At 43.1% G+C, this 17,366-nt stretch overlaps 1 protein-coding gene across 1 annotated transcript in view; it reads left to right on the forward strand.

The window, feature by feature from the left end:
• The window catches only part of LOC126335154 (sterol O-acyltransferase 2), a 176,275-nt gene that overhangs the window by 97,766 nt on the left and 61,143 nt on the right, over positions 1 to 17,366 (forward strand). The window contains exon 4 of the mRNA XM_049998127.1: positions 1,286 to 1,456. Coding sequence (XP_049854084.1) covers positions 1,286 to 1,456 — 171 coding nt within the window. The remainder of the gene's footprint in view (positions 1 to 1,285; positions 1,457 to 17,366) is intronic.

Genomic DNA, 17,366 nt, shown 5'->3' on the forward strand with positions numbered 1-17,366 from the left:
CCAAACACCGTATGCTAATTCCCATCATGTCCCGCGGCCAACCATGGAATTTGAACGTCCTAATGCAAAACGTTCAGAAGTTGTGACGATTTTATTTAAGATAGTTCAATAATTGTCAGCCTGTAGATTAACTTACAGGTAGCGATAATAATAGCAGAAATAAAGTCACAAAGAAATCGTAATTTGATACTGTTAACTTAGTTCAAGATTCAGTACAGTGAAAGAAAGAATCTGCAGCGATTAGCTTCGTTTTTATATAAACGTATCCAGAATGTTCACCCTGTAGCAGAGTGCATACTGAATTGAAACTTGCTGGCAGGTTAAAACTGTGTACCGAATGGGGACTCGAACCCGGACCTTTGCCTTTAGCAGGCAAGTGCTCCCACGAGTGAGCTATCCAAGTGCGACTCATAGGTCTAGGAGGTTTGTTCAAAAAGTAAATACCGATTGGTCTGGAAATGGAAACCACAGTGGAAATCATAAATGTTTCTTCCGCGAGAGTTAGCTTCGCCTTCCAGCTGCTTCTCTGCACGGACGCTGTCCGACCTAGACATTTATCGTGGCGTTGTACTAATTTTCCAATACTCTCTTCATAGAAGGCAACCACATGAGTTTTTCGCCAATTCTCTAAGCTGGTCTGCAGCTCATTGTTTGTGTTAAAATGTTGTCTTCATAGCCAGCGGTTCATGTGGGCAGAAATAAAAATCAGAGGGAGCCAAGTCTAGGCTATATGGTGGGTGATCAAGCACTTCCCATCGGAAACTCTGCAGTATGCTGCCACGTATTGCCATGAATAAGTAAATGCATGGCAGGTACGTTATGTGGGGTTGCGGGAAACAGTTTTCTAGGCATCTTTACGTGCTCACTGTACACTCACAATTGCAAAGAGCAACGTGAAGCGATCGACGGGCGTACGAGAGACACTGTCCAACACATTTGTGCAAAGCTTTTCACTGTGGTTTCCATTTCGCGATACATTGGAAATTATTTTTTGCATACCCCTCGTATTTCTCTCTCCTGCCTTTTAAACTGGTGGAAGTGAAGCTGTGACGGGGATGGGGGTGGGGGGATGAGTCGCCCCTGGATAGCTCAGAAAGTAAGAGCATTGCCTCCGAAACAAAAGGTCCCGGGTTCGAGTACCGGCCCAGTATACATTCTTAATCTGCTTGCAGATTTTATATTACATAATTTGACCTCTATGGTCCATTGCATTGTGATAGTGGATCAGTATTAATGAATCAATGAGTCCTAGGACAGGGTTTTGAAGTGCTGAATTTTTCCACAGGCACCAGCCCAGCTCGGGAGCCCTGCCGGAGAAGCAGTTTCTGGCGAGGGAGTCGCTGCTGACGGACCTGATGAAGATCAAGCACTTCCACACCGTCTACAACATCTTCGTGGCCATGTTGCTCATCCTGTTCCTGCACACCGCCGTCTACGACTTAGTCGCTGACGGGCAGTAAGTTCTGCATTGCTACTGCATAAGTAATAACAACGATAGCATGACGACGACGACAACGACGAATCGGATTATTTACTGCATACACAAAAACAGTAAAGACTGTAATTCTCGATACACAACAAAGTATATTCTGCGGAATATGTCATTAACATCAGATATACTACACGCTAGTAGTTCGCTGCTACACAGGGTGTTACAAAAAGGTACGGCCAAACTTTCAGGAAACATTCCTCACACACAAATAAAGAAAAGATGTTATGTGGACATGTGTCCGGAAACGCTTAATTTCTATGTTAGAGCTCATTTTAGTTTCGTTGTCCACCTACGCTCAATGGAGCACGTTATCATGATTTCATACGGGATATTCTACCTGTGCTGCTAGAACATGTGCCTTTACAAGTACGACACAACATGTGGTTCATGCACGATGGAGCTCCTGCACATTTCAGTCGAAGTGTTCGTACGCTTCTCAACAACTTATTTGGTGACCGATGCATTGGTAGAGGCGGACCAATTCCATGGCCTCCACGCTCTCCTGACCTCAACTCTCTTGACTTTCATTTATGGGGGCATTTGAAAGCTCTTGTCTACGCAACCCCGGTACCAAATGTAGAGACTCTTCGTGCTCGTATTGTGCACGTTTGTGATACAATACGCCATTCTCCAGGGCTGCATCAGCGCAGCAGGGATTCCATGTGACGGAGGGTGGATGCATGTATCCTCGCTAACGGAGGACATTTTGAACATTTCCTGTAACAAAGTGTTTGAAGTCACGCTGGTACGTTCTGTTGCTGTGTGTTTCCATTTCATGATTAATGTGATTTGAAGAGAAGTAATAAAATGAGCTCTAACATGGAAAGTAAGCGTTTCCGGACACATGCCCACATGACATATTTTCTTTCTTTGTGTGTGAGGAATGTTTCCTGAAAGTTTGGCTGTATCTTTTTGTAACACCCTGTATACATATGTTTTTTCGAGACGCTCGTTTTCCCCATGTAAAAAGGATTTTGTGACACAGGGGAGTGAAACAGGGTTGTAGCATATCCCCCATGTTATTCAATCTGTATTCTGAGCAAGCAGTAAAGGAAACAAAAGAAAAATTAGGAGTTGGGATTAAAATTCATGGTGAAGAAAAAAAAACTTTGAGGTTTGTCGATGACATTGTAATTCTGTCAGAGACAGCAAAGGACCTGGAAGAGCAGATGAACGGAATGGACAGTGTCTTGAAAGGAGGAAATAAGATGAACATCAACAAAATCAAAAGGAGGATAATGAAATATAGTCAACTTAAATCACGTGATGCTGAGGGAATTAAATTAGGAAATGAGACACTTAGAGTAGTAGTTTTGCTGTTTGGGGAGCAAAGTAACTGATGATGGTCGAAGTACAGAGGATATGAAATGTAGACTGGCAATGGCAAGGAAAGCGTTTCTGAAGAAGATAAATTTGTTAACATAGAGTACAGATATTTCTCACCATTCCACTACCAATGTACAGTTTTGTTACTTCACCGAGAGTGTTGTTGCTAAACTCCAAGTCTTACTTGGCTCACATTTAAGTGGCTTACATTATTGACCAATTTCATTCGTCACTTTATTGCAGTGGGTCTCTGGCAGATTTAACGTTTCCTTTTTACTCTGTGGATGTTCAATTTGCACACACAGCTACTTCGTAGTTTAGAGAGTAACGTGGAATGTCATTCATATAAATCAGAAACAGAAGAATGCCCAATACTGAATCCCGTGGCACATCGTATTTTGTATTCTTAATTTTCTTTTGTGAACACCACTTACAGTTCGAAACAGTACATACTGCTTTCGGTTACTCAGGTAGAAATTCAGTAGGTCGTAAGCAGTGCCTCTTATGGTAATGTTACATATACTGCACTATGGAACAGTTGAGTGACAGTGAATATGGACACCGTTTCACTGTTGAAAACCGTTAGAAATATCTAAATAAAATTTCCGAATAGGATTTCTACGGAAACGGAATATTATTTTTCTATATTATTGCCTAGACTTCTATTTGTTGTAGAATCTTAGTACTCTTTTGTGTCCAAGCGTAATGAGGTATCTTGGAGATAACAACTTAATTCCAGCCAGTATGGATTCCAAAAACATCGATCATGTGAAACAAGTGTCGTATTTTACTCACATGACAGCCTGAGAACAATGGATCAAGGCAATCAAGTACTTGATTCTGTACCACACCTATCTTTCGTATCAAAAGTAAGTACGGTCGTATAGGGTATCGGCGGAATTTGTGAATGAGTTGAGGGTTACTTGGTAGGAAGGACGGAGCAATGTTATTTTGGATGGAGAGTCATTGACGTAATTAATTCCAAGTGTGCTCTAGGCAAGTGTTTTAGGACCCTTACCGGTTAATCATCTTGCACACAATATTAATAGTAATCACAGAATTTTCGTAGGTGATGTAGCGATTCATAATGAAGTAACCTCTGTAAAAAGCTAAACAGATATTCAGTCGGATCTTCATAAGATTTCGAAATGGTGTAAAGATTGGCAACGTGCTTTAAATATTCAGAAATGTAAAATTGTACACTTCACAGAACGAGGATACATAGTAGCCTAAGATGACAGTATCAGTGAGTCACAACTGGGATTTTCAACTCATACAAATACCTCAGTGTAAAACTTCGTATCGACATGAAACGAAACGACCAAATAGAGTCAGTCGTAGATGAACCGACCGTACTTACTTTTGATAGGAAAGATAGGTGTGGATGAGTATGCGCGACTGCATCAAATAGCGCTATTGGAACGGCTCTTGAACGAGAGGATAATCGGCGAATGGACGGGTCTGTTCATTACTCTGACTTAAATCCTATCGAGGAGCTGCGGGGTCTGTTGGAAAGACGTATTACAGGATGTTCAACTGTACCAACGACCATTCACCAGTTGTAAAACTCGCTGACGGAGGAATGGAATTCCTTACCCAACTTGCGGCCAGCATGGAACCACCTTGCTGAGCATGTACTGCCGTCCGTGGCGATAACACAACCTATTTGGAACCATGTCGCTCCGTTTGTAATGTCTAGGAGACCATCGTAAATTGCGAAAACTTCATGTTTTTATGGCCATTGGAACAAAAGTATATTTTCTGCTCGTTTCACAGCGTATTTATTAAGTTACCTGCTGTGCTTTCTTGCAGCAGTTCTATGTATGATCAGTTTCAGCGAGCTATGTTACTTGGCAGTGACCAATCATGTGTAATTTACTTCCAACATTGTATTTTTGACACTAGCGTATTTTGCACACTAGTGTATTTTGCACACCAGTGTATTTTGCACACAAGTGTATTTTGCACACCAGTGTATTTTGCACACCAGTGTATTTTGCACACCAGTGTATTTTGCACACCAGTGTATTTTGCACACAAGTGTATTTTGCACACCAGTGTATTTTGCACACCAGTGTATTTTGCACACCAGTGTATTTTGCACACCAGTGTATTTTGCACACCAGTGTATTGTGCACCCAAGTGTATTGTGCACCCCAGTGTATTGTGCAAACCATTGTATTGTGCACACCAGTGTATTGTGCACACCAGATTATTTTGCAAAGTCTGTGGAATGCAGTACCAAAATAAGAAAGAAATTAACATATTATTTTAAAAAGCGGCAGTAAAAAAAGATTTTTGTGGTATTGGAGGAACTATTCTGAGTTTTACTACTCAATGAAACTATTTTTTCTGGAATCGCGCCACCATCCTAGAACTGGAACGGCTTATCATCTTCGCAAATGCTTCGTTGTTCATATTTATTGTACTGTCTCGACATCAAGTAGGTAGATAGCATGCTGGGGCGTTTGCTTTTAATATAACTTGCTCGAAATTTCAGCACATCATCAAAGGCAGTAGTAAAACCTCGTTTATCCGGAATAGGTTGGACCTGGTGGCCATTCGAACTATCGAAACCCCGGAACAATTCAGCAATTCCAAGAACAGTTAATACTACATGAGTCAAATGCAATAATCACACACAAAAAATTTATTTTCTTGTATACCTTGAATTATGTATAATATTCACGTAATTTTTGACGAGATACTAGAAAGAAAACGCAGTGATTTTTATGCTGTGAAATAATCAATATGTTTCTTTCGAGCAGATTCGTACGCCGTTTAGTGCAGTACGATCACTCAACATTAGTTTGGCCATAGTAGTTTCTGTCAAGCGTTCCAAATATGACGAGATTTCAGTAAATAATAATTTTTTTCTGAAATCAGGCTGGTTTTATTAAAGATTCCTATACACTATATTATTCCCCATTCGTTGAACTGCAAAAGCCTTTTTTTAAAACGACCTTCGTTCAATGTGATGGCTTTACGCCCCCTCACTATGAGGGCCTGTATGCTCGCATGGGAACACTCCATTGTTCACGTCGGAGACAACGTCTTGCTGCCTCATCAACCTCCTCATCATCCACGTAATGCTTCCCGAGGAGTGCATACTTCCGTGGAGTAAGTAGATGTAAGCCGGAAGGTGCGACATCGGGGCCTGAGGATGTATTAGTAAGAAGAGTCCAATGAAGTTTTGTGATATGCTTTCAGGTGCGCAGACTTACCTGTGGCCTTGCTTTGTCATGAAGAAGCGCGTTTGCATTTTTGTGGTGACGAACACATTGAAATTGTTTCTTCAGTTTCGTGAGGATAGCACAATACAGACAACCGCTTCAGCGTCCCAGAAGACCCTAGCCATGACCTTAGGAGCTGGGGTTGCGGCTTTGAACTTTTTCTCCGGAGGAGAGGTGGTGTGGCGCCACTCTATGGACTGCTGTTTTGTTTCCGGTTTGACGTGATGAACCCATGTTTTATCGCTAGTGATGATGATCTACAAAAATTTGTTACGATCCATCTCCTAACAAGCAAGCAACTCCACACAGATGGTCCTTCATTGCTTTTTACGGTCTTCCGTTAGGCGGCGAGGAGCCCGGTGGCCACTCCGACCTTATGAAGTCGGAAACGTAGATAGTACGCATTTCCCCTTTTTACACGAGGCATCACAACAACGTTTCACGAGTCAACGCCGGTCAACTGCTGTTTGTGTATGAGAAATCGGCTGCCCGCATCTCGTGGTCGTGCGGTAGCATTCTCGCTTCCCACTCCCGGGTTCCCGGGTTCGATTCCCGGCGGGGTCAGGGATTTTCTCTGCCTCGTGATGGCTGGGTGTTGTGTGATGTCCTTAGGTTAGTTAGGTTTAAGTAGTTCTAAGTTCTAGGGGACTGATGACCACAGTAGTTAAGTCCCATAGTGCTCGGAGCCATTTGAACCAGTTGAGAAATTGGCTGGAAACGTACCTCATGTCAGCACGTTGTGGATGTCGCCACCGGCGGCATATCACTGCATCTTCTTCCTGTCGGTTAAATTTCGCGTCTGTAGCACGTCATATTCGTGGTGTAGCAATTTTAATGGCCAGTAGTGTATAATGACGCCACCTAACGGAACCTCATGAAACTGTAGGGGCTGAAGCGGGACCATTCCTCGATGTCTCACAACAAAATCCACATTTTTGTCTTTTTTTTTAATCAGTCTTCTTCCTGGTTTGATGCGGCCCTCCACGAATTCCTTTCCTGTGCTAACCTCTTCATCTCAGAGTAGCACTTGCAACCTACGTCCTCAATTATTTGCTGGATGTATTCGAATCTCTGTCTTTCTCTACAGTGTTTGCCCTCTACAGCTCCCTGCAGTACCATGGAAGCCATTCCCTCGTGTCTTAAGAGATGTCTTATCGTCCTGTCCCTTCTCCTTATCAGTGTTTTCCACGTATCCCTTTCCTCTTCGATCCTGCGCAGAACCTCACCATCAGTCAACCTAATTTTCAACATTCGTCTGTAGCAGCACATTTGAAATGCCTCAGTTCTCTCCTATTCCGGCTTTCGCACAGTCCATGCCATACAATGCTGTACTCCAGACTTACATTCTCAGAAATATCTTCCTCAAATTAAGGCCGACATTGATATTAGCAGACTTTTCCTGGCCAGGAATTCCATTTTTGCCAGTGCTAGCCTGCTTTTGATGTCCTCCTTGCTCTGTCCGTCATTGGTTATTTTACTGTCTAGGTAGCAGAATTCCTTAACCTCATCTACTTCGTGACAATCAGTCCTGATGTTAAGTTTCTCGCTGTTCTCATTTCTACTACTTCTCATTACCTTCGTCTTTCTTCCATTTTATCAACCGAAATTGGCTGAAAAAATGTGTTGCGCTATTTACTAAACGCCCCCAGTAAATCATTTTCTCCAACTGGATTCTTGTCACTGTAAGTGTTATAGTGCCTTCAGATTGAGTGCCAACTTCATCAGGTAATCGATCGCTAACATTATTGTCTGTATATGAAGAAACGGTGATAATTTCGTTACCTGGTGTCATGATTTTTGATCTCCTCTTTGGTTTTTCTTCCACTATGAAACCGTACGAGTTTCGAAGCATTTATTTTTTCCAGTAATTCTCGTTTATTTATTCTATGTACTGTATCTAACTTCTTGCCCATAGACATACCGCCTTCTTTCTATTTGATGTTATTTCCCAGTCGCAATAAACCGGGGAATACAATTTTGTAAAACTCAATCTTAATTTGTCAAATGACAATGCCAAGAGCCACGTATGACGACTGGCTGAATTTAAATTTAATGATAGTCGTCGTAGACTGTTACCGCTGTTACTTCCGGAGTGTCATCTACTTTACAGTTACTGCACGTCAAAAGGAGATCCATAATAATGAGGGACGGATACGGGAAGTTCCACTGCACAGTCAAACTGAAAAGTCTGGTCGGGACACTACCACTCAACGGTATCTAAAAGTATTACCGAATTCGTGTTGCGAGAAGGTGCATTAAACAGATTTGCGAAAGAGATTTTGCTGCCGAATGAGTCACCCGCCTGCACTGTTAATTCTGAATGTCGTTCTACAGACAGGGACTTATCAATTCGACATTTCAGAGGAAAGAAGGGCAACCAATCAAGGACTGTAACTGCAACGAGTTGCCGCTGTTCTGTGCAAGATGTACTAGCATTCAGTATGAATAACGTTGATGCAGAGTTCGAGCAAACGGGTGTGACGCAACTCACAGCGCCTAGTGTCACTGTGAAGGCCGTTAAGCCGCCAGTCACAAAGTAACATATCGTACGCTACTGCTGTGTTCCAGAGCGCGGTTTAACTTCAGAATGGAAAGCGCTAGAGGAATATAGGCGAGGTGGTCTAGTAGCGGCCACTGGCAGACGATCAATACCTGTTGCTGACAGTTATACGCCTCAACTGCAGCGAACTCGGCAGGCACAAGCATGGTACAGTAGGCCGCCGTACAGTTCTTGCATCGTGTATGTAGACCCACAATATACAACTCAAAGACAGACGTTGAAGATTTACGAAGAGAGACGCCATAGTTGGAAGCATATGGAACGGAGATGGGTATACTCCGCCAGTCATAATTAATTATCCACTTACATACGAGGATCACTGCAAAAGAAATGCACACGATTTTTTTTTTAAAAAGTCATCTTTTATTCTACATGTTTGAAAATTTTACAGTGTGTAGATACATCCTTTAGGAACAATGTTTTCATTTCTCTACATAATTTCCATCCCTCTCAACTGCCTTACGCCATCTTGGAACCAGCACCTGTATACCTGCACGGTAAAATTCTGGGCCAACCTGTTGGAGCCACTGTTTGGCAGCGTGCACAAGGGAGTCATCATCTTCAAACCTTGTTCCACGAAGAGAGTATTTCAGTTTCCCAAAGAGATGATAGTCACATGGAGCCAGGTCAGGACTGTAAGGCGGGTGTTTGAGTGTTGTCCATACGTGTTTTGTGGTCGCTTCCACGGTTTTTTGACTGACATGTGGCCGTGCATTGTCGTGCAACAGCAAAACATCCTGCTTTTGCCGATGAGGTCGAACACGACTCATTCGAGCTTGAAGTTTTAATTCTCTGCACATTGTCTGGAGTGTGTGCACTATGAGGCCTGCGCTGCGAGGACAATCCTCAATATTGCCGTGCCCACTTTCATCACGTAAACTGCTTGCCCACCAAGTAAATGTACTGCGGTCGACAGCAGCATCTCCATACACCTTTTTCAACCTCTTGTCGATGTTTCCCACTGTCTCGTTTTCACAGCACAGGAAATCTATGACAGCACGTGGCTTCTGACGAACGTCAAGTGTAACAGCCATCTTGAAGACATGTTATGCCGGCGCCACTCACGGGAACAGGTTGAACTAAGTTTGAAAACAAGCGGGAAGGATGTATCTACACACTGTAAAACTTTCACACATGCAGAATTAAAACTATTTTTACAAAAATATTGATTTCTTTTGGAGTGCCCCTCGTATTTATGTATTTACACATACTGATCAGTTCAAATAATGTGACCACTTGCTTAATAGTGTGTTTGTCCACTCTTGGAGCGCAATACATCAACGATCCCGCGTGGCATGGATTTCACAAATCCTTGGCAGGTTTCTGGAGCCACGTCGCATGAGATGTGTATGCAAAGGTCACGCAATTTCCCTGAATTACGGCCCCGTGGTTAGTAGGCAAGGAGCTGGCGTCCGATAGTGTCCTAGATCGTCGGGTTCAGAAGAGGCGAACCTGGTGGCCAAGTCATCGACCTGAACCCACTGTCCTGCTGCTCAAACCACTAAAGAAAGATTCTGGCCTGGGGACACACTGTTATCCTGTTGGAAGATGCTATTGCACTCGAGATGACATGAAGTAGGAAGGGATACAGGTGGTCCGCAATAATGTTCATCTAGTGGAAAGCTGTCGTGATGCCGTCGATTGCTGCCAAAGGTCCAGGTCCCACGAAATCCCAGGTTAATGTTCCCCATAGCACAACACTACCACGACTGGCCAGCGTCCGTGACGTGGTGCTCGTTTCGAGAGGCCGTTCGCCTGCATGGCGGCGAATCTGAACACGACGATCGAACTGGTGCAACCAGACATCTGATTCGTCCTATCAGGTGACACGTTCGAATAGCTCCACGAACCATCCTACATGATCCCGTGTCCACTGCAATGGAAACTAACGATGACGCATATAAACACCAGACAAATCTTTGTCGGTTCGCCTTTACCCTTTGTTTGCTAGCTCACTAAAAATTAATGCTATGATTTTTCCGTTTCCTCGACGTATGTTACGCAGGGTGCATCAGCAGAAGAAAAATCCACGTACGTTAGGAGGCTATAATGCTGAACAGTCTAGGAGTGATCGTGCTGTATCTGTGTAATGCTGGTTTTCATGGCCGCTTTTACTTCCTTGGTGCTTGTAACTTAGGTCATAGGCTTAGACATAATGCACTGTTCAACGTTTCTTCTTGTGTTGCGGGAGTCATCATTAGTGGTTCTGACGATCGGTGGTAAAATTATTCTTTGTTTACTCCTGCTCGAAACGAATGTTACAAGTAAAAATGAAATGCCCTGTGGCTAGGGCCTCCCGTCTGGTAGACCGGTCGCGTGGTGCAAGTGCCGGCCGGAGTGGCCGAGTGGTTCTAGGCGCTACAGTCTGGAACCGCGCGACCGCTACGATCGCAGGTTTGAATCCTGCCTCGAGCATGGATGTGTGTGATGTCCTTAGGTTAGTCAGGTTTAAGTAGTTTTAAGTTCTAGGGGACTGATGACCGCAGATGTTAAGTCCCATAGTGCTCAGAACCATTTGAACCTGGTGCAAGTCTTTTGAGTTGAGGCCACTTCGGCGACCTGCGCGTTGAATGTTACAAGTGTTACAGTTATAACAACAGAACTGTTCATTCGCATCCACACAATAGTCGTTCTGTAATCTGTAAGTTGTGAAAGACTGACAAGCCGGGTCAAAGTAGATCTTCGTTTCCTTCGGAAGATGAATTAGACCGATTTACGAGGGGCCTACAATAAGTAATACAACGTTTTTCTCGGCCAATTTCGGTTGAAAAAAAAAACCAAGGGATTTGTTGTGGGATATCGTAGAATATTCCCGCTTCAGCCTCTAGTTTGAGGAAGTTCCGATAGGTGACGGTGCTACACGCACACTTCAAAATGGTGTATGTAATGCAGGTGCGTTCCAATTAGAGAGCTGTCATCGAGTTTCTTTCGGAGAAAAACCAGATCACCCCAGATACACCTGACGTAGACCAGTAGAGTGGTACTATGGGGGCATATAAGCCCTCCATGTAAGGGGGTGTAATGACGCCGCATTGAAGATTACGTTGAAAAATAGGATTCTGTAGCCAAAAATGTGAAATAAAATGGTGTATTGGAATCCTGAACAATGAAACATTGGTTTCAGAAAAAGTATTTCATTACTTATTGAACGCCCCTTGTACTTTGTTGACCATCCTGACCCACGACTTAATCTAAGTCGTCTTTCTTCCTGTTTTTAATTTCTATTGGCTTTCTGGTCATTTTCGTATTGTGTTCATGGGAACATCCAAACACGATAGCTTCGCTCTGCCGTTATGTCACGTCGAGCCGTCCTACTGAGCTGACTCCACACAAGCGACTGGCACATACACACCACGCCACTTCACTGCCATGACTTGGGCCACGGCGGCTGAGGGTCACATGACTGCCTCTTGAATCATTTATAGCGGTCCGAAGCGGCCAGAGTGACCTACTAAGATGGCGAATTATACTTTGTCCGGCGAGCTTATCGGCACAACGAGATCACGTGCTGACAGCCCGAATAAAATTACTTGATAGTTGACACATCACGCGCCAGAGCTGGTTTCCTCCAATTAGAGTGCTCAAAGTTACGCTCCAGCCGCTCTCCGTTGCAAAACTGGTTCAAAAATTGTTCACTTCACTTCTAATTTCCTGTCTGGCATTCTTTCTTGCTGGCGCACACACACACACACACACACACACACACACACACACACACACACACACACACACAAACTATGCTAATGAAATACGCACATTTCATACACAGCACTTACCAAACACTTGGTGAGCTTGAAGAGTCACACTACTGGATACTTCAGCACAAGACGCGATTTAGCGTCATGTATACAGTTACCATAAACAGTGATAGGCTTACATTAGATATGCTTCGCCGACGATGCGTGAAGCAGAATATTCCAAGACTGCAATACATCATCCCGGCTGTGTCACCACCATCATAAATATAATTACCTAAAACAGTGTTGTGGCGTAGCGCAATACTTACCGAATAGATGAGATGTGTAAAAGTTCGTGGGTTTGAATCTTGTCAGGTTTAGAGATATTAATCTAGAGTGTGTTATTTTTAATCATTTAATTGGTTTAAATGTAATTATTTTATTTCTAATTTTTTGCCACGTCATTTTCATCACTGTATTGACTTTATTTGATCTTATTTTTTCTCCCTGTTATTCTTGTTTCGTTCGTAATCGGACTGTGTCGCCTGTAATCGGCAATCAATTTCCAACGAGGACTGCTCATCGGTTGCATAGTGGCAGATCAGGTAGCCGTTATGAGAAATTGTGGTTTGTGTGTGTGTTTGTGTGTGTGTGTGTGTCTGTTCGTATTAAACTGGGGACCTAGAAACGGCATAGCCCTTCTCTAGTTCACAACCCACAACAGTCGACAGCAGTCCACCCACCCCACCACCGCCCCACACTGAACCCAGGGTTATCGTACGGTTCGACCCCCAGTGGACCCTCCCCCCACCCCCTCCGCCGGGCGGATTCGTATCGGGTACCGGCACGCCTTCCCACTCGGCAAGCAGCGCGTTCGACCGCGCGGCTAGCCGGGAGGGTAATTGTAATTTGCTTTCAGTGCTGAAAGCGAATTTTTTTTGTCTAGAGTTTGCTCGTAGTGGTTAGTTTTAATCGCCTTCCGCAGACTTTTGAACGCCGCTTTCTAGGATATTGCACATTGCGCGGTTGTGGTTAGCTTAGGACAGGAGCTTAAATTCAGGGCTACGACGCGTGTTGTTTGCCGCTGTTCAGTCATTTGTTACTTAAAATCAGCTCTAGACAGAGCATCTAGCATTTCAGACATACCTCGTGGCGGCAACTTCCAACAATGCACCGCGTTACACATTAACAGCTTTTATGTGAAGTACTCTGCCGTGTTTATTACCTGTAATCGAGTCCGTAGCTAGCAGCGGCAAGTGAGACGTCAATTATAAAATAATTTTAGTCGGACTACAGTGCTTGTGCGTGGTTGGATTCTTATTTATGTGTTTAACAGAGTAAAGCTGATAACTTGCTTGGGTAATTAACTTTTACTCGGAACTTCGTCCTACGACATGATCTTCTGCTCTAAGGCAGCCTCGGTCAAAAAACTGTTCATTTGATCGAAATGTAAAGTAGACATATTGCACAAAACTTTTCAGAGCCTTGCGTTTAATAACATGAGTGGACAAAAATAAACAGCAATGGCGGCCAAAGACCACCGGCATAAGAAGTCATCCTCATTCTGCTAACAGTCTTGTCAGAGGGCGGAGGAGTGAATAGAGGGTCAGGACATTTTCTTGCCCTTGGGGTGGAAATTGCTCTAAAAGACAGAAGAATCACCAATGATCAATGAGGATGCAGAAGGCAATGGAAACCACTGCATTAAAGCCGCATGGTGATGACAATGATGATGTGGATGATGATGACATTGATATTTTGTTCGTGGGGCGCTAAACCGCGATGTAATCAGTGCTCGTACATTTTCCCAGTCTTGCCATTTTTCCGAATGATCATGGAATGATGAGGGCAATAAACACCCAGTCCCCGGGCAGAGAAAATCGCCGACCCTGCCGGGATTCGAACATAGGGCCCCGTGATCCAACGCAATGCTGCCCACGTATCCACATGACGTTTGGCCTGTAATTGAAAGAAAAGTGTCGGGATGGTCTCTCCATTGACAAAAGATTCCGATGTAGTCTCCCATTCTGATCTCTAAAAGGGGATTCACAACGGAGAGGTGACAACGAGAAAAAGATAGAATAACCAAAGTCGGACTGCGGAATGTCAGAAGTTTGAACTTGATAGGGAAGGTAGGAAATCTGAAGACGGAAATACTAAGGCTCCATCTAGATACAGTGAGGGTCAGTGAAGTGAAATGGAAAGAACACATGGATTTCTGGTCAGACGAGTGTAGGGTAATATCGACAGCAGCTGAAAAAACGGGAATAGAAGTTGTTATGAATAGAAAGATATGACAGAGTAAGAGTAACTGTGATCAATTCAGTGATAGGGCTCCTCTCATTAGAATCGATAGTAGACAAACACCTACAATGATAGGCAAAGTATACACACCGACGTCGTAAGCGTAAGACGAAGAGCTAAAGTATATGAGGATACTGAACGGGTAATTCAGCATGTAAAAGGAGATAGAAAAACTAATAGTACTGGGAGACGTGCGTGTGGCTACAGATGAAGGTACAGAACAAAAGGTTACGGGAAATATGAGCATGATACTAAGAATGAGAGACGAGAAAGACTAATTGAGTTCTGCAATAAATTCCAACTAGAAACAGCGAATAGTCTGCTCAAGAATCACAAGAAGAGGTGGAATATTTGTAAAATGCCTGGAATACCGTAAGATTCCGGTTAAATTACGTTATGGTCAAGAAATACGCAAATAAGATGAAGGATTGTAAGACGTACCTAGGAGCAAATACAGACTAAGATCACGACATAATGGTAATGAAGAGTAGGCTGTAGTTTGAGACTAGTCAGGAAGAATCAGCTCGTGAAGAAGTCTGGTACTGAAGTACTAAGGAATGAAGTAATAAGTCTGAAGCTCTCTCGAAGCTATAGATAATGCACTAAGGAATAGCTCCGTAGGTAGTTAAACTGAAGAGGAATAGACAGCTCTAAAAAGGGTAGACACAGATCGAAAGAAAAACACAGGAACAAAGAAGGTAACAATGGGAAGCCCTGGGTAACAGAAGAAATACTTCAGTTCATCCATGAAAGAAGAAAGTACAAAGATGCACAGGGAAATTCATGAACACAGATATAAGTCACTTAGGAATGAAATAGATAGGGAATGAAGGGAAGCTAAGGCGAAATGGCTGCAGAAAAAATGAGAAGAAATCGAAAAAGAAATGATTGTCCGGAGGGTTAACTCAGTACATAGAAAAGTCAAAGCAGTCTACGGTGACATTAAAAGCAAGGGCGGTAACATTAGGAGTGCAGTGGGAATTCCACCGTTAAATGCAGAGGAGAGAGGGGATAGGTGGAAAAGCTACATTGAAGGCCGCTATGAGGGAGAGAACTTGGCTGATGACGTGATAGAAAAAGAAACAGGTTTCGGTAGGGAAGGGATAGAGGACTGATAGGGAAGAGATACGGAATCGAGTATTAGAATTTAAAAGAGCTTTGGAAGACTTAAGATCGGATGAGACAGAAGGTTTAGATAACATTCCATCGGAATTTCTAAAGTCATTGAAGGAAATTGCAACAAAATGACTATTGACGTTGGTGTGTAGAATGTATGAGACTGGCGATATATTATCAGCCTTTCGGAAACTTATCATCCACACAATTTCGAAGATTGCAAGAACCGACAAATGCAATACGTGCTGCACAGTCAGTTTAACAGCTCACGCATCAAAGCTGCTGACAAGAATAATATACAGAAGAATGGAAAGAAAGTTGAGGATCTGTTAGACGACGATCAGTTTACCTTTAGGAAGCAAGACTAAAGAAAAGGGACCGATGGTCTTTGCAGTCTGATCCCTTCAACCACCAAAAACCAACCAACTAAAGAAAAATCAATACACGATCGTAGGATTTGTCGACCTGGCATAAGCGTTCGACAACGTAAAACGGGGCAAGATGTCCAAAATTTTCAGAAAAATAGGGCTGAAGTATCGGGAGAGACGTGTAATAAACAGTATGAACAAGACCCAAGAGGGAACGGTGAATGGAAGAACAAGAACGAAATGCAAGAATTAAAAAGGGAATAAGACAGGGATGTAGTCTTTCGCACCTACTTTTCAATCTATACGTTGAAGAAACAATGACGGAAATGAGAGAAGAACTAAAGAGAGGGGCTAAAATTCAGAGTGAAAGGACATCAGCGATAAGATTCGCTGAAGACATTGCTATCCTCAGTGAAAGCGCAGAAGAATTGCCGGGTCTGTTGAATGGAATGAACAGTCGAGTGAGTATAGGACCTGTATTGAGAGTAAATCGGAGAAATACAAAAGTAATTAAAAGTAGTAGAAATGAGAAGAGCGAGAAACTTAACATCAGAATTGGAGATAACGAAGTACGCGAAGTTATCGAGTTCTGCTACCTAGGCAGCAAAGTAAGCTGACTAGCACTGGTAAAAAGGTCGTTTCTGACCAAGAGAAGTCCACTAATATCAAACCTAGGTCTTAATTTGGGGAAGAAATTTCTGAGAATCTACGTTTGGACCACAGCATTGTATGGTAGTGTCACCTGGCTGTGGGGAAAAGAGAAATGAAGCATTTGAGATGTGGTACTACAGACTAATATTGAAAATTAGGTGGACTGATAAGGTAAAGGATTGAGGAGGCTCTCCGGAGAATCGGGGAGGAAAGGAATATGTGGGAAAACACTGACAAGGAGAAGGGGCAATATATTAGGACATGTTAAGACATCAGAGAATAACTTCCATGGTGTTACAGGGAGCTGTAGAAATAATTCGCATATAGATGATTCGCCCCTGTCTGTTTTTGATTGGAATTTTATGATCTGGTGCAAAAGTCTCTTACAGGTTGTCAGCAAACATCAGTCAGGAAACTGGGAAGCACCAGATATTAAAAAATAAAGACTGTAGTATTAGCTACTCCTCTTGCTATATGAACCTTTGGGCACAGTGTTCAAATGCCGTTACTGTTTCGAGTGGTCTTCTTCAGACAAACAGCACATGCCGCATGTAATTTTCGTTGCAATGTCAACAATCAACTGCCTGATCGAAAACCGGAACGGCACCCTGAAATGCGCATGTAGTTGATGTAGTTGTG

The sequence above is a fragment of the Schistocerca gregaria genome, chromosome 2 (assembly GCF_023897955.1).
Source record: "Schistocerca gregaria isolate iqSchGreg1 chromosome 2, iqSchGreg1.2, whole genome shotgun sequence".
NCBI classification, from domain to species: Eukaryota; Metazoa; Arthropoda; class Insecta; order Orthoptera; family Acrididae; genus Schistocerca; species Schistocerca gregaria.